The 22,217-nt window shown below is 36.1% G+C and overlaps 1 protein-coding gene across 1 annotated transcript; it reads right to left on the bottom strand.

Moving 5' to 3' along the window:
• Positions 1-4,177: 4,177 nt before the first annotated feature.
• sh3d21 (SH3 domain containing 21) lies at positions 4,178-19,665 on the bottom strand. The gene is made up of 17 exons (XM_028012055.1): positions 19,506-19,665; positions 18,781-18,947; positions 18,631-18,688; positions 16,630-16,739; positions 15,895-15,985; positions 15,757-15,818; positions 15,634-15,673; positions 15,131-15,225; positions 12,781-12,882; positions 12,381-12,432; positions 8,609-8,659; positions 8,409-8,523; positions 7,410-7,578; positions 6,116-6,190; positions 5,063-5,262; positions 4,811-4,874; positions 4,178-4,678 (listed from the first exon to the last, which is right to left on the bottom strand). Exons 1-17 carry the CDS (start codon positions 19,507-19,509, stop codon positions 4,646-4,648), a joined length of 1,488 nt encoding a protein of 495 aa, XP_027867856.1. The 5' UTR covers positions 19,510-19,665; the 3' UTR covers positions 4,178-4,645.
• Positions 19,666-22,217: the final 2,552 nt, after the last annotated feature.

Raw genomic sequence — 22,217 nt, forward strand, 5'->3', positions numbered from 1 at the left:
TGTCAAGCTCTATAATGTGGTTTTGGGAGGAGTGGGTTATTATCATATGAATGATAATAACCCACTGATGTTCTGAGCTTGGTGGATCCAGGGAATCATGAGGTCAGAACTCTGAAGGCCATTATCACTGAAATGTGACGAATCTGTCCCACGTGAGCAGAAATGATGTAAACTGATGAAACAGCCAATAGACTTGCAGAACCCAGATGATTTGCCCACACTGAACGAATGTTTGCACACAGTTAATCTTCAATGATTTATTGACTTCCAGGAAATGGAATCATGAAGTGTTGGCTCAGCAGCAAAGCCTTGCAAAGAGACTCATTCACTAAATAATCAGTATATGGTATTTGTCAATGTTCTTTCTCTCTGCCATATTGATAGAAGAAAAGTGTTTGGTTCTTGCATGAAAACACTGCATGAGTTCTTGTTGTGAATAGGGCATAGTCAAGAACCCGCCTCTAGGCATCCACAAAGTATAGACTGTGCTGAAGGAGCTGCAGAGCTCAGGTTAGCCTTATTGTTCCCTCTGTTGAGGTCTTTCATGTTAGTTGACTGGCATTAATAATGCAGTAAACTAGAGTAGTTTCTATTTTTTATGTAAACATACTTCTAAATTATGTTCTGAATACAAAAGCTATTCCATGTACAATTGCAGCTTGAATTGATTTTTATTTTCTAAATATCTGAAATATTTTACATTTCATCACTGTTTAAGCACCTCCTATAAAGACCATTGCAGTTGTTTAAAATTCCACCAATGCACCCTGCTCAACTGTCATCCTTGGGGACTTTCAGTATTTCTCAGACAGAGCCAAATATGTGTAAGCTCTTTACTGTGATTTATTGGTGTCCCTGTTGGCTGAACAGCATTCCTTATTGCTGGGAATGTAAAACCGCTTAGAAACTGGGGAAATGTAAACTCCAGGGAGAATAGAGTTTTATAGAAATTTTACTTTTTCTACACATCAACCTTCATAAATATCAGCAAAAAAGGAGCCTTGCAATTATCTAGTCTTTGATTGCAATTGTATAATCTCATGAAAACTCAGCATTTATTGTGAGTATTTAGTTGGAGGAAATATCCATGCTGAGGTACAATTGCATTTGACCAAGTACTATAAGTGCCACAGGTTATTACACTCTTAACCATTTCTAATGTTCAATTAAACTGAAGCTCTCAAGTTGATCATTGTCTAAAACCTTTACTTTGTTAATTCAATGAGATGTAAATATGACTCAAAGAAGATGCCTTTGGTTGATCTAAGTCCAAAATGGCTACAAGAAATCAGTCACCTATTATGTGTCCATATCTACAGTCAGAGCAATACAAAATGCAATAGAGCTGAAACTGTGACAGAATACACTGAGTAAGGCCCCTAGTTAATCTTGTAGCCTCTAAAAGTGAAGAGGATGGGCATCATGGGTTTACAGAAATCTTCTTTAGCAACCATTAGATCTCATCCACACATTTCTTAAACTTGGAAAAAAATGTTCTCAAACAAATTAATGGGAGATGTGTTGCAAGAAAATAACATTTTAATTACTTTTCAAAATTTTTTTGTGGCTTTCATCTTTCATAGAGGCAAACAAAGGTACAGTGGTTCTTCCAACTGATCCGTGTTTATACTAATTTTCTCCAGGTCTTGTGTGAGAGGAATATGCAGCAAATAATCAACTGTCAACATGGGCTTTAAGAACAGTCTGTTCCTGTGGGCATTTTAGATGTGGTCTGCATCTGATAAGCTCCAGGTGTTGTCCATATGTGCTTAACTTTAGGCAGAGGGTCTTACTTATTGGAGCACAATCATTTCTACCGTTTGGAGCCAAAACCATATCTTTAAAACTTGTGGTGAAGCTGCTTTGGTCCAACTCTCATGTTAGGAAAACATTTTTCCCCATGCTGTTATGGGTGAAAAAAAAGAGAAAATCTTAATATTTCTCCTAAAGTTGGAGCTAAAGGTATGACTCACTGATTTATTTTTTCAGAGTCATAAATTGTCTTTTCTCACTGGTCAAAGTCGCAAACCTCCAAAGATCATTTGCCACAGCTTTAGTTTTCAGTCTGTGACAAGATTTAACTCAGCTACACATCCTCTCATGTTACTATGATTTTTTTTTTTTTTTTTTGAAAGCATGGTTACCGCTGCAAAATCGTTGCTGTCAATCCGACATTTACTCTGAAGGTCAAAGATTCAGTTTATTGGAACAATTGACTTAGACTGCCCTCTAGTGGATTTATGCAACATTGCATAGTTGCTTTCTGATATTTCACATAAGAATCCATTAACTAGAAACACAACATGCCTTTGGCAGTCGTCACACATTTTGAAAAGACTAGACAATTACACTAACCTACTATTTTTTGTTTAATGACTAAATGATCGGGGATCACAAACTAAACGGACCCTGCAGTATGTTAGACCAACAACTTGAGCCGAATCAAACTCTCGCGGAAACTCTCGCGAGGGCGGCAGTTCAAACGGACACATACACCAGTAGGTGTCCTCAGACAAGAACGGGTTATATTTCACTACAAGATAAATTTAAAAATTACATCTCACTTGTCCTTTGACAGACAAGTGACGGTTTGAATAGCGTTGACTATATTATTTTTTAAGTATTTACTGAAGATGAATTTGGTTTCTGTCTGAAAAATCAATGTTATGTTTAGACTGAACTCACAAACAGACATTAAGGATTTATCATAAATAATCTATGGAAATTACCTTTGGCATGTGAATTATTTGGTTTATTTTTTTACTATGTTTTTTGTCTCAAATATCCGATCTGTCCAATTGTAATTAGGTGGTAGTTTACTATACCCACTACTGCTGTGTATTTATATTGTGTACTAGCTTTAATGGCTATATTTTCAAATTACTTGTACGGGTCAAAAAATGTAAACAGGCAAATGTAAATATTAAAATGCAAACACAGACAAGGAAAATTATAAATCACATAGTTTTGTTTTTGTTTTAAATGCTGTATGGTGCTTATCTAAGGTCTGTTTTAGCTACTGCATGTCTGTTGCATTCATCCAACATCTGCCCTGTTAGTGTTGAATGGTAAAAATAAGGATTTCATCCAGTTCTCACCCAACTGTCCTTCAGAGCATTTCTATACTTACACAGAGTAGATGAAGTTTCTTTTTGCTGCTTCAATTAAAGTTCATCATGAAGACAATATGATAAAATTTAGTCTGAGAATATTTTTTAATTCCTCAAAACGTGATGCATCTTCTCTTTTAAAGTGTCACATACCTTTAAAATAAAGTACAGCCATGTGAGTTGACTTTTGTCGTCAAGTAGCCTAATAATTTTGCATTTTAATTTTGGTAAAATGTTCACCCACATTTTCTCAGAAAACATTAAGCATGCTTGAAAAGTTTGAAATTATCCAAGAACAAAAAGTCTTGACAGAGCTAAGCACTGAAAGGCACAGAAAAAAAACCTTTAAAAAATAAAAAACGTTATTGAAACATGCCAACAATTACAGAACGTCCCTGTCTCTGTAATTCTCCCAAATTTTAGGATTTTTTAAATTTATTTCTTCTATGTTGCATGCTATAATTATAACAAAAATGAGTGTGGGATTGTTCTGTCACTCTACTAACACGTAGAATCACTTATTCCATGGAGAGCTGTAGCTGTGATACATTTTAAACTGATTTTGAGATGCTGTTTTGCTTTAGTAGTAGCAAGTGAGAACACAAAGACAGGAATGATGACTTTGGTTAGGACAAGTTATAGCTTGAAAGCAAAGCTTTCAAGCCATATGATGTTCTCTTCAAACACAGGAAGTGTGTAACTTTCACAGAGCTAAAACACTTGAAGCTTAGCAGAGACGTTTGAACGGGTGGATCATAATCAAACAGAAGCATTGACTTGTTTACTTAAAATCTGTTCATCCACTAGGGTAGTGGTTGGTTTTATTTGTGCATTAAAAAAATATTTTAAAACCCTTAAATATTTCTTTTAATGAAGGGTTTAGAACCCTATTTCTTCACAGATGGTTATAAGCAAAAGTTATTCAACAGTTAGAGTTTTAGAGAACTTAAAACAAAATGACTGAAAATGAAGAAATTCAACCAATCCCATTTACTCAACGCTCTCCCTTCACTGTGCTCCATCCATGAACCAGGTAAATGGCAAAAAGTATCATCTCCCTTCCTGGGTCTGTTAAGTTTTGACAGCAGTATTTGTTTTATTAACATTCACAATATTTCATTTTTTATGTACAGCTGCATATATTACAAATTTCACAGAGGTATTAAAAGTAGCCTACAGTAAAAAAAAATAGCAGATGCGACAGCCAAAACAGGACATCTAAAAACATTTCTTCCAAGTAAAACCCTTAAAGGACCATCAGTTATGATTTGCAGCATTCAGATGTGTAAATTATCAGTATGTTGTTTCAAAGTCTCTTTGTGAATACTGTCTTTTCGGTCCAGAACAAGTGAGCTTATCCATTACCCCTCAACAACAGTTTCCAGTCTAGACATCACATGTATATTTTCAGTTTAAATGTGTTCACACAATTTCCTTTACTTGGTCTCAGTAGAAAAATAAAAACGAACAACAACATTGTTGTAGTCCAAAGGAAGTTCCCAGTGTCTAACAAAGTTCTCAATCAGCATCTGAATTTAATGCTTTGTCTTCAACCTGTTCACTTCCTCCTGCACAAAGAAAATTAGTTAGTTAGTTGGAAAATTACAGTTACCTCTAACCACAACTTCTGCATTTTCTTTTCTTGTGGTGACCAGCGAGAAACAGACTGGAGCAAAATATGCCAACTATGCCTTACTGACCTGCAAAGCCTGTCGCTTATTTCTTTCCTCCTTCAGTTCTTCTTTCACTTCCTGCATGTCTCGTCTTGTTGAAAAGGACAGAAACGAAGATTATTGATATGGAAAGGTCTAAACGGGTTGACTACATAACAATGACGGATCTCGCTTTGCTGAAGATGTTTTGACTTATGAAGAAAGAGCAGATTGTCGATTATCTTTGAACACTTTTCTTTTTAAACAAAATTTTATGTAAGGAGCATGAAAACTACTCACTCTTGTCGGGTTTGCAGCAGCTCCAAAGCCATCCTCAGCTCTTTGATCTCTGCTTGCAGGCATGCCACAGTTGGTTCTTCGTCTTTATGGTTTGCAGTTTTATTGCCTCCAACCGCTTTTGGAAAAGCTGGTCGAACTGGAAGCGGAATTTTAACTGGAAGCTCAGGCTTCACATGAACCACTGAGGGTTGTTCTGATACCTTTAAAGATACAAGGGGATTCTTATGACAGTGTAAAGATATAGGAACTGTGTTTATGTTATTTAAATACTGAGATAACGTCAAAAGCCCACTGACAAGGCATTACGAAATATAGAGATGGGGTGAAGCCCAAATAAAGCATCAGAATGAGAAAGAGATGGCATTTAATCGGCAGGTTGAGCATTTCAGAATCTGCCGATATGCAAGACCAAGAGAAAATTTACACTGAACATCATTTGAAAACATCTATTAAACTGAAGACAATTTCCATCCATATGTCACCACAGTGTCGACATCTTTCATAATGGCGACAACCAGCAAGATAATGCACCATGTCATAAATTTTAAATAGTCTCTGACTAGTTCTCTGTTCTCTGTACTCCAAAGTCACCAGATTTCATTAAAGTAGCATTTTGGTACATGGAGGAAGGAGAGATTTGCTCTAAATTTACACATAGATTCTCATGCTCTGTTGGTTTGAGGGGTGCTAAATGTGTCACTGACCAAGTAGTAAGCGGAAGACTGATATGGTCAGAACCTGCTCACGAGTCAGCATGTTTGACTATTAGTAAAGCGTTTTATTATCTACATATACTATGACTAATACTTGGGCAACATTTGAAACAATAAACTGAAGATAATCCCACCTACCCAAGCAAAACAGTTGCTTTTTAAGTCTAGTGCTAAAATTAAAGTGTGTGCAAATTGTAGTGAGCCTGAGTGTATAAAGACAGAACATGAAGATGCAAAATGTGCAGATGCTTGAAGAGTGTAGGAAGAAAAGTCTCAAACTGGTTGGATTTAATGTTCAAATATTCAGAAACCACCAGACGCGTCAGTAAATGTTACACACCTTTTGCAAGACAGGCAGTTTGTCAGTGTGGGACATTTTTGCTGATGGTTCTGAATCCGTCTGGTCTGTTGCATTCTGCAAGAGAGAATTAATGCAAAATTCACTCTCATACTTTGCAATCGTAACGAGGCGTGTCGACTGAGTAACCAACTTGAAATCCAAGCGATAGTTCAGAGAATTGCTTTGTTCATTTCCCAGAATTAATTTTCTACCCACAGAGCTCGTGCTTGAACTTGTCGCTCTAAGCTATGATAATGTTGGCAGCTCATGAAAAGTTGAAGAAAAGACAGTTATTACTGTTCTAATCATACCTTGACTCAATTTTTATTTTTATCAATATTAAATGTTTGTATGAGAATCCCAAAGATAAGCTAGACTGTAAAAGACAACTTGTCCAGTAGAGAAATTTAGAAAACCTTTTCTAGCAAAACAGTCCCTCAAAAAAACAAAAAAAAAACATGTATATCCATGTATAACTACTGACTTTATAAGATGTATAATATCAGTATACAAAATGGCTGGTAGTCATTTCAAATCTGGTCTTTATGAAGGACTGAAAAGAAGAAAACCAGAAGAAAACTATTTTGCATTTTGCCACCAGCCATGTTGAGGATACTGCAAACATGTGGAAAAAGGTGCTCAGGTCAAATGAGACCAAAATTAAACTAATTGGTCTAATTTCAAAACCCAATGTGTAGAGAACTAACTCTGCACAGGGGAAACATGATGGTGGCATTTTATGGTATAGGAGATGTTTTGCCAGCTTAAGGACAGAGAAAACAGTCAATATTGACGAGCTAAACACATGACCATGTTGAAAGACAAAATGAATGGTTCAGGTCAAAGCTTTAATGTACTGGAATGTCTGAAAGTGCAGACTTAAAATAAATTTAGAATCCACAATATTTACATATTTTTGAACAGATTCTGTCCAGTATGACTAAAAAAAAGAAAAGAAAAAAATTAATGGAATGGGCATCAATGTCAGTCTCTAGCTATAATTCCAGTGAAAGGTGTCTCTCTGAAGTGTATTGAGTGGGATACCTGTAACTCAAGACTTTTACTTGAAAATTATTCATTTAAAATCCATTTATTCAAATATATTCAAATGACTTATTTTCACAACAAATATTCTCCAGGTACCAGTTAGCTTTCCATTAGTGCCACAGGATGACATTAAAAAAAACCCTCATAAATGGTAACATATTGTTCATCATCACTGATACGTTAAGAAAGGTGATAATATTAATGGAATGTTTTTGCATCTGTACAATTTGTCTAATATGGAACTCACTTGTAATGTGGCACTCAGGTTTGTTGGTGGCCTCCTTTGTGGAGGCTTGGCTCTATTAGCGGTGGGATGAGTCAGCTTTTCAGTTTGCACATCCATCCCATCAAACTGGTCGACCGCCTCCTCCTCTGGCTGCTTTTGTGAGATGGGAACTGCATCCCCGTTGGTGCTACTGAATACAGTAGATAAAGATTTAAATAGTCAGGTTTTGTTTGTATATTTAAAGGTTTAAATGTAAAGTCTGAAATAATAAAGAGGACAAAAATGTTCACAACGTCGTCATGTTTTCAAAGGAAAACCAAACTAACTTGAAAGACATTGTTTTTTCAATCTGCAGGTACAGAGCATACCAGCTGAGGTTCAAAGTGCATCTTGCTTATTCTTGCACATCTTGCTCATGTGGTTCAGATTCACTGTATGCATGTGGTTAAGTTTCTCTGCAGGCATGAAATAATTGCTACTCAACTTATCTGATCTTTAAGCTTGTAGATTCATTTGATCAGATATTAAAAATAATTCCTCCAGAATGTACAGACATTAAATGATAGGCAGAAAATACTAGAGGATTCTTAAAGAAATAAAATGATGTATTTTTGTGATGGTTTCCTCATAACGTCTTCAAGGCAGAACTAGTTTTCTTTTGAGTTCAGCATGTGTGCCTGTTGTGTTTTGTTCAGGAAACAGGAAATGAGCCGTTCTCATCTGTTTAGGTCTGATTTGACTCAGCTGTGTTTCCACTGAGCCACTAAATGGCAAGCATCCTGGCATTCTTCTGTAAGGACTCCAAGGCAACTGGTGGTGGCCACCAAAAACCTGCAATGGGATCTAAAAGCAGGGACTCTGGTGCCAGACCAAAGAGCAGAATGGCTTACTGACATTTCCTAAAATGCCAATTGTGCTGCGGGGAGGCTGAAAACAACTAGCTATTTTTTTCTGTAGAAAGTCTCCAGCAGCTTAGCACTGAAATTAGCAATGGAAGAGAATGACTTCTGTGTTACTTACACTGGTAAAAGCTTGTGAGGTTTTTCTTTGACGGGCGGCGGAGAGGGTTTGATTATTGGCAGCTTTATTTTGGTTGGAGGATTGCTTCTCAAGTCTTTCTTCTCCGGCTTATCATCTGTAAAAAAAAAACATATTGTAATTGATCCATCAAAAATCATGTGGGCTAATCCTATATTAGCTGAATTTTCAGTCACATGTACCTTTTGTATTTGTTTGATCATTTTTATCCATTGCAGTTGCTTCTTTTTTTGCTGGAAAAATAAAAATAAAACCCATTAATTTACCTGGAAGGACTCAAATATCAACACTGCAGATCTGAGCTGAGATTCAACATTGGGCAGAATTTAATTTTCCTACAATACACTTTCTTTGAAAACTATTCCCTATTTAAAATCATTTTGTTGCTAGCAGTTATTTCAAAAGTATTTCTCTGCCAGCAGCCAACTTCCCAGGTGTGTCTTTGCTGTGCATGCACAAGCAGATTTGGAGGACAGCATTGCAACAGAGCCAACATTTTCAGCAAAGAGGTCACAGAATGCTGCATAGTGTTTTCCCATTCTTCCTGTGAGTTAACTGCTTTAATATTGTAAATGTCTGAGTTGCTAAAAGTCAGCATGAGAATTGTCACTTTTATAGGACAGGAAACCACAGGGCAAGTACCTTGCAATCCAGGCTTAACCCCCCTTCACTCACATACACACACCATCGAAGCTATGCACTGTTAACCTTGAAATAACTATAGTGATGGTATCTGAAAACTTTCTAAATATGTATCATTGATTCCTCTATTTTTCCCTTTGGTGAATAAGATTATCAAACAAGGCACACCATGTCACATCAGTATGATGTGAATCTTACCTTGATGGTAAGATTATCAGGTTGTGCACTGCCTCCCTCTTGAAGATTCTCTACTTTTCGGGTTTTCTTTTGTTTTGGTAACTACTTTTGTAGTGCACTCAGGTGTTATACTATAGGGAAGACTTATTTTCACGAGTACAACCAATATAACTAAGAAGATTTTCTGAATGATTGACTCCATTTATTTATTTATTTTTTAAACTCAAAATCAAATCAAATTTTAATTGTATAGCACATTTCAGCAGCAAGGCATTTTAAAGTGCTTTACATCATATCAAACACAGAAACACAACGCAACATAGAATCACCAATCAAAAAACGACATTAGATCAGGTTCCATCAATAAATTTGCAATTGATTGCGTTTCAAATACAATCCTAAACAGGTGGGTTTTTAGTCGAGTTTGCATCCATAAAAGGTTTACCTGTTACACCCGTACTGTGTTATATTGAATAAAATACCTATTGCTATTTTTATTCCCACTCACGCTCACAATCACACAGTTTAAAACGATGTAGACAGCATTTTAATGGGCTTCTGGCACAAGGCTCCGTACACCTCTTTCACGGAATTTCGAGCAGGGACTCCGCCGTCCCTCACGGATTTTTGTGCAATTCTATGGTACCTGTTAGTGTCTAGAATTTACAGGGTTTCCGTTACGCGCAAAAATACGCAATATACGCAAAAAGAGTTGCAGCACGCTTTTCAAAAAATAAATTGCTAAGAAAATGGACAATGCATCCTCTGTTTTACACTCCACAGTTATACACTCACTATTTTGTTTCAAATACTCAACTACACCCCTTAAAAGAATTGCATTCTGGGTAGTGAGCCACATCACCCGCCACTTATACAAAGTATCGGAAATTATCAATCTAAAAGAGAAGAATAAGTTTCAAAAGAAAATATGTCACAACTATTATAATAAATGAGCTATCAAATTGTTAAGTGTGCAAGAACTGGAGGTGAGAACTTAATCACAGGCCTGGATCTATAATGTTAATCTCAAAAGCACAAAAACTGCTGAGCATGACCAAATTACGCTTCATTACACATAGAACAGTTGAAATAAAAAGCGGACGACTGCACAGTTTTAAAACAAAAGCCCTACCTTGGTTGCTCAGAGCATTGTGCCACATTTCCCTCTCAAGCAAGTCATCCACAGAGCAGTAGTGGCTCAAACGCTGGTTCTAGCTGGATGTAAAAATCTCTGTGACAGAGCTCTAGTCTCCCCCTCCACCCCCTTGTTTCCTCCAAGACTCCTGAACTGTGACACGTGATCAGTTTAACCATCCCCCAACCTTACTACAGTCTGAGACATCCTGTGAAATTGTGATACCACCTTGCAAGGTATGAAATTATGATGACATATTAAGAAGTTAGTTGGTAAAACAACTCAGTAACATGCCTCCTAGCAAATGTTTTAGAGAAGATGTCTCCTTTGAATGTGCTACCACAGGAAAAAGTTTTGTAAACAAACATCATTTTTGATCATGTGCAACTTGTGCTTCAGACCACAGTCTTCAGTTAAATAACACATCCTGCTTTGAGGTACCTTGTGATCCAGTTTGTAGATGAGCTTATTTGAATGTGTCTGACTGTGCTCTCATTACTTTGTTGAACCCACTAAACATGAAATAAAATAATACCCGTACACCTGTTTAAATAAATCAAGTTTGAACATTTTAAAACATTTTTCCACCACAGACTATAATACATTTAATTGGAACTTTGTAGGCTAGACAATTATGTTGTTCATATTTGTGAAATGGAAAAAAATGCATGTTTTTCAAAAAATCTGAGCATGGTTTGCATACATATTGTTGTCAAGTCTATACACAAAGTTTTGCTGCAATTTCAGTACCAAGTCTTTTTGGGTACTTCTCTTCAAACTTTGCACATCAAGAGGCAGATTTTTTTTTCCTCATTCATGTTTGCAGAGTAGTTCTAGGTTAGTCAGACTGAATTGCGATCATCTGTGAGCAAGAAATCCCAACTATTTCCACATGATCATTTAGATTTAGGATTCTGACTAGACCATTTGAACACCTAAATATGATTTGATCCAAACCATGTTACTGTAGCTTTGGCTTTATATTCAACAACTCTGGTTGTTGTTCTGCTGGAAGGTGAACACCAGTCTTAAGTCTTATGAAGACATAGTTTTCTTCATCTTCTCATCAACACTGAGCAACTCCCCTGTCCCTGCAGGAGAAAATCATCCCCACACTGTGATCCTTATAAGATCATGTTTCTTCATAAGGATGGTATGTTAAAGTTTTTCCTCCATGTGTTTCATTTTGCATGTAGGTCTGAAAGTTATTTTGTCGTCATCTAATCTGGGTATCCTATTCCACATGTCTGCTGGGGCCTCCCCACATGGATTATGGTAAATTGGAAATGGAACCTTTTCTAGCTTTCTTCCAACAATAACTTTCTTCTTGTTACTTTTCCACAAAAGTAAGATAAGTGCTGCACATGTCTAATATCTCTGCAGCCCCTCCAAAGTTTTTTTCTTTTTTTTGACTGGTTCTCTGATTAATGCCTACCTTAATCAACCCATCTGTTTAGACAGAAAACCATGGATTGGCAGGTCTGTAGTAGCCATTTTGTGTTGTTTATCAGATAAATTCAAATAAAATGCATTGAGGTGTTTGTTTGAAATTCTACAAAGTATTCTTAGAAAGCTTAAAGGTTATGAATACTTCTTCAAAAATAAAATAGGGTTTTTGATATCTGATGAATTAATTGTTGGAAGCAAAGTTTATAGATGATTCCAAACAGGAAAGATCCAGATCAGCACAGAGAGCAACATCTTCAAACTTGCACCACTAAGTTTCTCTGCACATTTATAAAACATCATCTCCTAGGAGAATAAAGGAATGCAATAATTACTTTAGTCAGGACTTGTTCTACAGTCCTGACAAACTGTGGCTCTTGCTTCCAAGTTTAACATCTGCTCAGAAAACAGTTCAACCAAGTCCAAAAGAATAAGCCCACAGTCAGACCAAAATATTCAAAAATATTAACGCCAACTCTCCAAAAAAGTGTCAAACCTCATCTGCTGTTTTGCAGCAGAGTTCTATCAGAACAGAAAACATGCTGTTCTTTTACCTGGGAGTTTTATAGTGTTTCCTCGTACAGGTGGTTGGTTTGTGATTCCAGACTAGAAGATAAGAAACAGAAACTTAAAACGGGGTTACTTCTGCATCTTTTAGTTTATTAGACGCAGCTGCACAGTTTTTCCGCAGTGGGAATTTCCAGTGAGTAAGTGCAAAGACGAGCCTGAGTCATAATGGGCTGCAGTCCTGCTAAAGCAACTCAATGGATGAAAATAAAGAGATTATGCACCAATTGCAAACAATAAAATGTATTACTATTAAACATGTCCATGGTTTCATGCTGATACAACAGGATGTTTTAAGCCCTTCTGGCTAGATGAGGTAAAAAAATAAATAAATAAAATAATCCACAGCAGCTGTGATCTGTTTGCTGTGGTGGTGTGTTCACTCACTTGCAGGATGTCTTTTGGTGGTAAAATCATGACAAAGTTGTCAGGAAAGAAGCCGTGGCGGCCGTTCAGCTCCCCCTCCCACCAGCCATCATCTTCCGTTTCCTTTAGAACAAGATTAAAGCGACACATTAAAGCCCCAGTGTCCTTAGGGAGGTTAAATCGCTGAACACAAGAGTCCCAAAAGGTCAAACAAAATACAATTTCCTTATTATTTTATGAGACAGGGGAAAAATCTACTTTGCTAACTGCTTTGTGTCAATAAGTGTGTTCTGAGAAATCAGTTCCAGTTGTCTATATAATCTAAAACCCGATCTAAATCTGTGTAAGGGCCCTGTTTTTTTGTTTTTTGTTTGGTTTTTTTTAAACAACATTACATACTATAATATTTCTTGGTATTTAAGATGTCAGATTGGCTCTTGCTCTGGCTGACTCACGTGAGTGTCCTGAACTAAATTAAAGTTACTCTGCACCATTATCCATTTGGAAACAACAGTGAAATTATAGGACTGCACTATAATTTCACTGTTGCCAACTGCTGTATGATTAGCCAAGCAAAAGACAATTGTCTGGTTGCTTTAGAGAATCATAAATAACAAAACTACGATAAGCTCCTTATTAAGTCCAGGAAATCAAAATGTTAATTTTCGTAAATTAATTACATAGATTTTAATGCATTAAAAATTTTAATATACTTTTACGGAATTTTTTTGTTTTATTTCTTTACATACAAAAGTCCCAAACTGAAATCTGTTTATTGTGTTTCAGAGAGGCCTTTAAATCTGATGCCCAAGTTACATCCATAAACAATGGCAATGTACAACAAAGCTGCCTTTCTTGGCACACTGGGGATTAAGTTTTGCTTCGAAAAATGATAGGACACTGGAAAAGACTATTGTCGTGTGCAAGTTGTGCAAAAAGGAGTTAGTGTATCACAGAAGATATTCAGGCCTAAAATACTATCTCAATGCTGGACATGTTGCAGCAAGCATAGATGTTGCTAGCGCTGATGTCAGTATCCACAACAATTTCTAAATAAGTTTTTTTTTTCAGAGAAGTTGCATAAAAAAAATCTGAGATTCCTGAAACTCTTACTCCTGAAAACTTAATAGATATAACAGTACTTTTCACTAATCTGGGGCATAAATAGCCTAAATAACATATTAAAAATAAATATCTGTTTTTGAGCTCAGATGGTAAACTATTCAAAAATTTAGCAGTAAAAAGGGTTTTGAATTGTTTATTTGACTTTTGATTAAATACTATTAAATAAAGACCTATTAGCTTGATTAAAAATTTTAATCAAGTCCCACCACATTTTGTTGATAAAATTTTAAACAACAGCACTGTCTCCTCTTCTCTCAATGATTTCACATTATACTCTGGCAAACATAGTGATACACCAGTACCACCATTATAAAACAAGTCCCACAAATGTGGGCAAACACTTTTCTCTGTTTAGGAAATAACATTTCTTGTTGCTTCTCATCATTAGACCCATGTCATTGATGGATGACCACTAAATAGTGGAGTGGAAACACTTTGACAGTCTTATGTGTTTTGTCACCATGGGAATGCTGAATAATATAAGTGAGAAACAGAAAATAAAAAAAATAAAAGTATCTGGAAGTATTTTGTGTCTTCCACATAAAGACGACATTCACTCTTTATGGAACAAGTCTGTAATAAAATTTAAAAAATTAATTTAAAAAAAAGAAAAAAAACACTTCCCAACATGTGTATGCTTTTCCATATTTGGTCACATAGCAACCACAAACTTAAATATATTCTCCTCTATTTTATATGAAAGAAAACACAAAGTAGCACCCTTCTGTAAAGTGTGTGTGCATGTGTATTTATTAAATAATTTATTACAAAGAATTATATTGAAACCTACAAAGACTTGTTTACTTGTCTTTACCTCATCACAACTTCAGTCTGCAATGTTTTCCTTTTTTATATAACGGTTCCTGTAAATTTTTGTAAAATTTTTAGAAGAATTGCCAAAAATATGAAAGTACTTCAGTTATGAAAGGTTATAACCTAAAATGATTTCAGTAAGTAAAAAGTCTTAACACCTGCTTATTAAAACAGAAACTGTTTTTATCACTACAATTTTAAACTTGGTGTTTTGTTTTATCTTATTTGTCTCATCACAAGCTTGTCCCCCGCCTGGGTGTGAAGATGCCATGTTGATTTCCTTGAGAAAGAAAAAACTGTTTTTTCCTGTTCAACATGACAAGTGATGATAAACACAGCAGCTACCACAAAGGAAGCTACATTGCAAGGACGGGGGGGACTGCAGGTACACCGTGTGAGACATTCTGCGAGGAAAAGGACACAACGTTCAAACCTTGTTCAGTATGGCTACAACGTCCCCTTTCTTCAGTTCCAACTCATCTGCTGCTGTGGCCTTATAGTCAAACATAACCTGGCAATGCTCCACACCTTGGAGAGAAACACGAGAGATAACATGATCACAAATCTAGGAAGCTGAGAATTATTTTAATCATGTGACAGGAAATGACGGCTTCAACAGAGATGACTGATTCCACCCGCTCCCGGAATCATGACAATAACAGTTCAGGCAGTAAATGTTGGTGACTAACTGATGATAAAGGTCATAAACCTTCAACCTCTCTGATATTTCACTCTGTTTTCTATTCTGACAAATCAAGGCATGACTCCACCTAGATCACACATGAGTGAAGTCATTGTCAAAGTTGGTGTCTGACTAAAAATAACCTGTTGAGCTGCTTTCAAATGCTGTTTAAAATAGAAAGCGTGTTAGCCACGTTTATGGACAAACAAAAGCCTTCAGGAAGCTGGGAAGATTTAAGAAAGGTCGGAACTCACGGTTCTTTGCCTTGTTTCTCACACTGGCTCGCTGGGATATCTTTATAGGAAAAGAAGGAATATAATAATTAACAAAATGACAGTTCACAAATGTTTGAGTGATCTTATTTGTGGTAGACATACCTCTTTATTAAACACAGTCTCTGACAGTTTAGGCCTGGCCTTGGCCTCGTTTTGCTTTGCGTCTGTTGGAAAAATATTAAAATTAGATTGGGAGCATACGTTAAAAGAAAAAACATAGTAAATTGTTCTACTACAAACCTTTTGGAGAAACAAAAATTTCTTTGACAAAATTTGATGGAAATGCTCCCATTTTGCCATTTTTCCGGCCCATCCACCATCCATCTTCAATCTGTCATTTAAAAAGAGGAAGAAAGGGAACAGGTAAATGTTTTTGATCAATCTTACATACCCACATTGATGATAAATATCTTGTGTGCATTCCAGAGATTAAAATCTGTCCTAGCAGGTTTGTCTGATGATTCCCAGAATTGATTTGTACAGATTAAGTTTGTAAATGTAAAAAAAAAATGCTTTTGACTTAAGAATACAAAGTATGAACTTTTAAAGCTGTTACAATACAAATACATAATTTCTTATGTTATAATCAGTATAGAATTGCAAATAAATTTAATAGACATACATTGAGCTATTTTAATACATTGAATCTATCACTTTTCAATCTTAATTATTGCCACTTCATTGTTAAAGGATTTACTTATTTACATGCAGCACTTTTGGACTTTCATAGAGAAAATAATTGACTGCTGAATACCAGTGACATTTGACACACCATTTAAAGGTTTCATTTGTATGAAATGTTAGGATTTTGCTTTAGGAACTCACTTGATGATTGTTCTTTCTCTGGGCAGCTAAACAATAATTAAAGAGTTGCAGAATGTTTTATCCACTTAAAAATATCTTTCAGCAAAGGCAGGCTGGGCTTACAGCCTAAATGAGTCACGATAGTAGAAATAAAATATCAGTATACTGTACCTCTCTGAGGATCTCCAAGGTTTCACCAACTACCAGCTCCAACTCGTCTTCATTTTGGGCATTGTATGCATAGGCGACCTCACATTTCCTGGTCTGAACCACGTTCTTTGCTGAAAGAATAAATACATAAATAAACAAGAAGCCACATCAGTAATCATAGATTAATTTTAAAAATAATCCTTCAAAGTTGCGGCTTGTTTTCATCTCCTCCATCCTTCTCTATACAGTGTGCTGTAGTTGGCCTTTGTGTGAGCGGTTGTGGCTGCATGTATTTACAGATGGCTTACTATCCTCTCGGTATGACTCTCTTCACCGCAGCAACCACAGTGTTTAACACGTCTTTTTTTAGATTACAAAAGACAAAACTGAACAGCTTTACTGCTTTTTCTTCTTGGTTTATTTTAAGTGTACAAACTTAGACAACTGGCATATTTTGGAAAATCAATAAAATCTTTCAAAACTGTCCGAAAGGGATAGTTTGGATGTTAAGTTAGGTTTTGTCAAATTATCACTAATATTTCCACTAGATGCCACAGAGGGCTTGTAGTAAAGGCAATAAATCCTTGTTTTAGAATATTTTAGTATTTAAAACAATCTGAAGTGAAACACAAGCTATACTAGTTAATATCAAATATCTACACTTGACCATTGTAAAGTTTGTAGTTTTCTCTGCTGAACATCTGTGTCACCATTAGTGCCTGAGGCGGTCGGGTTTGTCTGTCAGCCTGGTCAGCTAATTGTCAGTAGGCTACTCCTAGGTAGTTTCCAAACAAAGAGATTTGTAACAGCACAGGAATGCTCCATCCTCAATGCTTTTGCATTTGACTGACTAGTCACAGTAAACTAGGTGGATAAATACAGTCAGAAGCCTTAACGACTGATCTGTTTGACTAAACCCGCTGGGTGGTAATTCGAAAAACAAAAATTAGGTCACTTGGAGCTCTGCTATCAACTTCAATCAACAGTACAAATAACTTCAATTGTTTGATTCACTATGACATCAAAAATGAAAGCAGAACATCTTGTTTTGGCAGCATGAAAATGCTTAACCAAGAGTAAATTTGGATTAAGCAAATATTGCATTTCTTTCAATATGTTAAGCTTTTTTGTCATTTGACAAAACAGAAGGGGAATACACATGCTACCTGAACACACCAGAGAAGTGATACAGTCATAGGTCCTAATTTTCATGCTTCAAAACAAGGTTATTGGGCATATCTGTGTTTTTATTGCAATATCTTTCATTTTTAAAACATTTTGTTTGTAACTCAATGTTAGTTAAATAGATCAAAAGGTTAAAAAAGCAAAGTATAAAACTTAAAGTCAAAAAAAGCCATAGATGCTTTCAGAATCACTAAAAAAAATCTAAAGTACTTTACAGAGTACTTTTTAGATACAGAGCTTTCTTGTTTCTTGTTGAGGGGCAGACAGATCAGAGGAGAAACTTTGATTTTGGTTTGACTATTTAAAAAATATTTAAAACAATAAAGCCATAAGTAAACAACAAATTGAGCTTTTTTCTTATATTCGGACGCCCTCTTTGCTTCACCCTGGACATCATTTTCAATTTCTAAGTAAAAAGTTCTTGAGATGGGTCTCAATGCTACTGACAAAAAGCAGGATTTTTAAAATTGCTCCTTGTTAAAAAAAATAAACATTTAGATGCTTTTTTTATGTTCTATATACTTTATTTTTGTCCTGTCATGAAGATATTTATGGAACAATGCTTATTGTGTGTACAGAATAAATACACAACTATTGTGGTATTGTAAGCTTAATTAGGTGATTGTTAGGAATATGAGACACTGCTAGAGTGTCTCATATTGATCATTCCAAATGTAAAACACAAACATACAAATTTTAATTTACTGCTCATCTGTTTTTGACCATAGCAAATATATGTAGACATATAATTTTAAAGGGAAAATCAATTAACCATGTTCTATATTTCTACTTTTTAAGTGTTTACAAGAAAAAAAGTAGAAAAGTTTTATCTTATACGTTTTCTGATGCTTCGTGGTTCCCTCATGTTGTCTCCCATCAAATAGACAGGTATATCCTGCATTAGAAAAGACAAAAATGAAATATTTAGTACATGTGCAGTTAAAATCACATGAACACAAAATGACAGTTCCCAGTGACTCAACATACTTTGGCAAAGGTTGCTGGGAAAATGCCTCTCTTCCCCCTCAGCTCTCCTTGGAGCCATCCGTCTTCGTTGGCCTTGGTGACGTTTGTGACCACTTCGCCCATCTTCACTGTTAGCTCGTCACTCATGGTGGCCTCAAAGTCGACCAGCACCAGCACCTCTGTAGAGACTTCACAAATGGGGCAGAAAATTAGAGGCGTCTCACATTGGCTGGGGCCTCACAACTGATGCGTCCTGACACTTCAATATCTAGACAAACCTCTTTAAGCACTCGAGGTTACACAGGAGTCACTGTGGAGTAGTTGACAGAATTTGCAGGCTTCTATTTTTTTACTTGCAAAACTCACTTTTAACGTTAGTATTCTCCAGCAGCATTAACAAAATTTTATGGCAAATGACACATTTAAATACTAAAACATATCAGTGAGAATGATCTTTGGTATGAAGCTTTAAGAAACGACAAAAACAAACAAGTACATTGAGGTAATGCAATGAGGTGTAGTGACATTTACCTACAGTTTAAAGACTTTAGTTTCACTTGCAAGTCAAATTAAAGTACTTATCTTTTATGAGCAATATTCCTAAAAGGCACAAAGCAACTTTATTCTTTCATTCCTCAACTGTGGTCTTCCATGCTTAAGGTTCCACCCATCCCCCAGGAAAAGCAATCCACAAACTATTAAAAAATATATGAAATGCCATCGGTATAATGGCAAAACTGACTCACCCATATTGTCTTTTTGTTGTTCTCCTTGGGACTGAACTGTATAAATCCTTCACAAAGCAGCAGCTAAGCAAAAGCAGAACCGAAAGGTTGTGGTTCTGGTGTCTGACTGAGATAAATGGAACTCCAGGCCCTTCTTCCGCGTTGTCAAACATTAACATTGAGCAACTTATCCTGAGGCCAGTCATGACAAGTCAGCAGCAAGGAGTAGGACGGCTTTCACATGGGGCTGTACTGGAGGAGAAAAGATAAGACAAACAGGTACAACTGGTTTACAGTAAAAAAAATAAAAAGACAGAAGTCATATGGGCTCCATTCAATGCATGACAATAACTTGCCTAGGGCATCTAAAATTTTAAGGCCATGAAAGAATAGGTTCTTGTATTTTACTCAACTTTCAGATAAAATTAAATGAATTCAGGTGGAATAGCATTTAACTAGGTGCTGAAGCAACACTACAATGCATGAGATGACATAAAATATTTTTTCAAATTATGTTTTATTTTTCTTATAAAACCTCATCAATCTCAATAAGCAGATTTTGAGACTTGTACTTCCTTCTTTGATTGTCTGAAGACAAAGCCTAGATTCCCTAGTTTGAAAAAATCTACTTCAAACATATCTGAATAAACTGCCTGTAGTTGAGAAGCAACAACTGTTTCTCCAATTGATGATACTTTTGATCATTGGTATTGTATCACAATTATTAAAACTGGAAAACTGCCACTTCTCTGGCTTTTATAGGTGTGGCCACACCTGTTGATGATCATGTAACCAAATGCTTCAATTACCTGGTCGCTGCTTCCCTTTACTGTGAATGAGAGTGTGTCACCTTTGACCATTTACTTGCTCTAATTGTGTTTTTTCAGGTCAGTTAGAAAAGGGATTGCCAGGATATTAATTCTTGCCCAAGTAACCTTCTTATTCACACAGGCAGGGTTTCCAAAATGCCCAAGATTTTAATGTATTAGGAACTTGCTAAGTGATGTAGAAAACAACTACATGCTATATGTCAACATCCATCCATCCATCCATTGTCTGTTCACCCTCGTCCCTAATGGGGTTGGGAGGGTTGCTGGTGCCCATCTCCAGCTACGTTCCGGGCGAGAGGCGGGGTACACCCTGGACAGGTCGCCAGTCTGTCGCAGGGCAACACAGAGACATACAGGACAAACAACCATGCACACACACACTCACACCTAGGGAGAATTTAGAGAAACCAATTGACCTGACAGTCATGTTTTTGGACTATGGGAGGAAGCCGGAGTACCCGGAGAGAACCCACGCATGCACAGGGAGAACACGCAAACTCCATGCAGAAAGACCCCGGCCGGGAATCGAACCCAGGACCTTCTTGCTGCAAGGCAACAGTACTACCAACTGCGCCACTGTGCAGCCCTCTATATGTCAACATTTTACTTGAATTATCTTATTTTATTCATTTAGAAATTGTTTCAAAAACTGAGCAGTAGTAGCTGTAAATACATGTGGTAAACATTTGAAGTGAATATGTGGTTTTATTATATAGAATTATGACATATTTGCAACTTTATGAAAACCACTTTAATCATGAGAATGTGTAGAATTTTGAACTCTTTTTCCAGTTGTGCTCAGGGTTGTAGTTGAGTTTTTTTTATTGTCCAAAACCTACAAGTGGTAAACATTTGTGAAATCGAGCAAAAAGAAGCTGAGCATGGTGCTGAAAGTTACCAAAGAATGATGAGTTTATGTCTGAAATACCAAACTCACTCCATAACATAATATAAACTGAACACAAATGTGAAATGTGAGAACAAAGTCTGCAGCTGCAGACATGAGATCATAAAGTGAAAATTTGCATGGCAATTTCTCAAGCAAGGAAGAAAAAGTCAGAAGAAAAGTCAACTGAGATCAGCACAAACTGGCAACCTTTGGAGAGATTTAAAAGCGTTCTGTTATAAGCCATCAATACTCTAATTCTGAAAACTAAAGTTCTGGCTGCATTTTGATAGCTGGTTTTGACTAGCATTGTTGCACAGATGTGCAACAGCATAATTGGGCATGTTTTTTCCATTAAAAATAGCCAGAAAAGCCGACATCACACTATCGAGTCATGCAGGGACTGTGCAAGTCACATTTTTCCAGGTAATGTCTATTTTGCTGCTTTATTCTGCTTTAAGGTTGACTTAAAGCAGTCTGCATACCTCAACAGACATTTTGCACTAACAAAGTACACAAAAAGTAAAAACCTTACATACCTGATCAAATTTATGTTTGGAAACAACTCTGGCTGCGGGTTTCTGTCTGTTTACCCTCTGGTTATGTCCTGAACTGAGTTGTCCTATTTCCAGTTGTTTAAAACTCCATGAGCAAAAAACCCAAACCACATTTATTCTTCATCATTCACACTAAATTTTCAGAATACTTTAATATGTATTTTTCTATGTAAAATGTATTTATGTTGTTCCTTTCTTTAGTAATAGACTGCTAAAATAAACAACTCACATTGAGAGCAATTCATTGTAAGGTATTTAATGAATTAAATTTAGAGGGTTAAAATTTTAGATAGTCTTTAGCAATATGTCATCAGGCCTTATGATAGTCTTTCAAAGAATCAATTGAAGAAAACTTTTATAAATTCTATTAAATGTTGTTCCTTGGAAGATTTTTTTATTTAAATTGATAAAGGCTTGCTTTACATAAGCTCACTTTAATAAGCCAAGTCAGCAAACTCAC

This window comes from Xiphophorus couchianus, chromosome 3, assembly GCF_001444195.1.
Source record: "Xiphophorus couchianus chromosome 3, X_couchianus-1.0, whole genome shotgun sequence".
Classification (NCBI taxonomy): domain Eukaryota; kingdom Metazoa; phylum Chordata; class Actinopteri; order Cyprinodontiformes; family Poeciliidae; genus Xiphophorus; species Xiphophorus couchianus.

Excerpts from the sequence above, each read along its gene's own strand:
- sh3d21 (XM_028012055.1), bottom strand. Across the intron at positions 18,689-18,780 it reads TCCCAGCAACCTTTGCCAAA|GATATACCTGTCTATTTGAT; the intron begins GTATGTTGAGTC and ends TTTCTAATGCAG. Across the intron at positions 15,226-15,633 it reads GAGAAACAAGGCAAAGAACC|GTGTGGAGCATTGCCAGGTT; the intron begins GTGAGTTCCGAC and ends TTTCTCTCCAAG.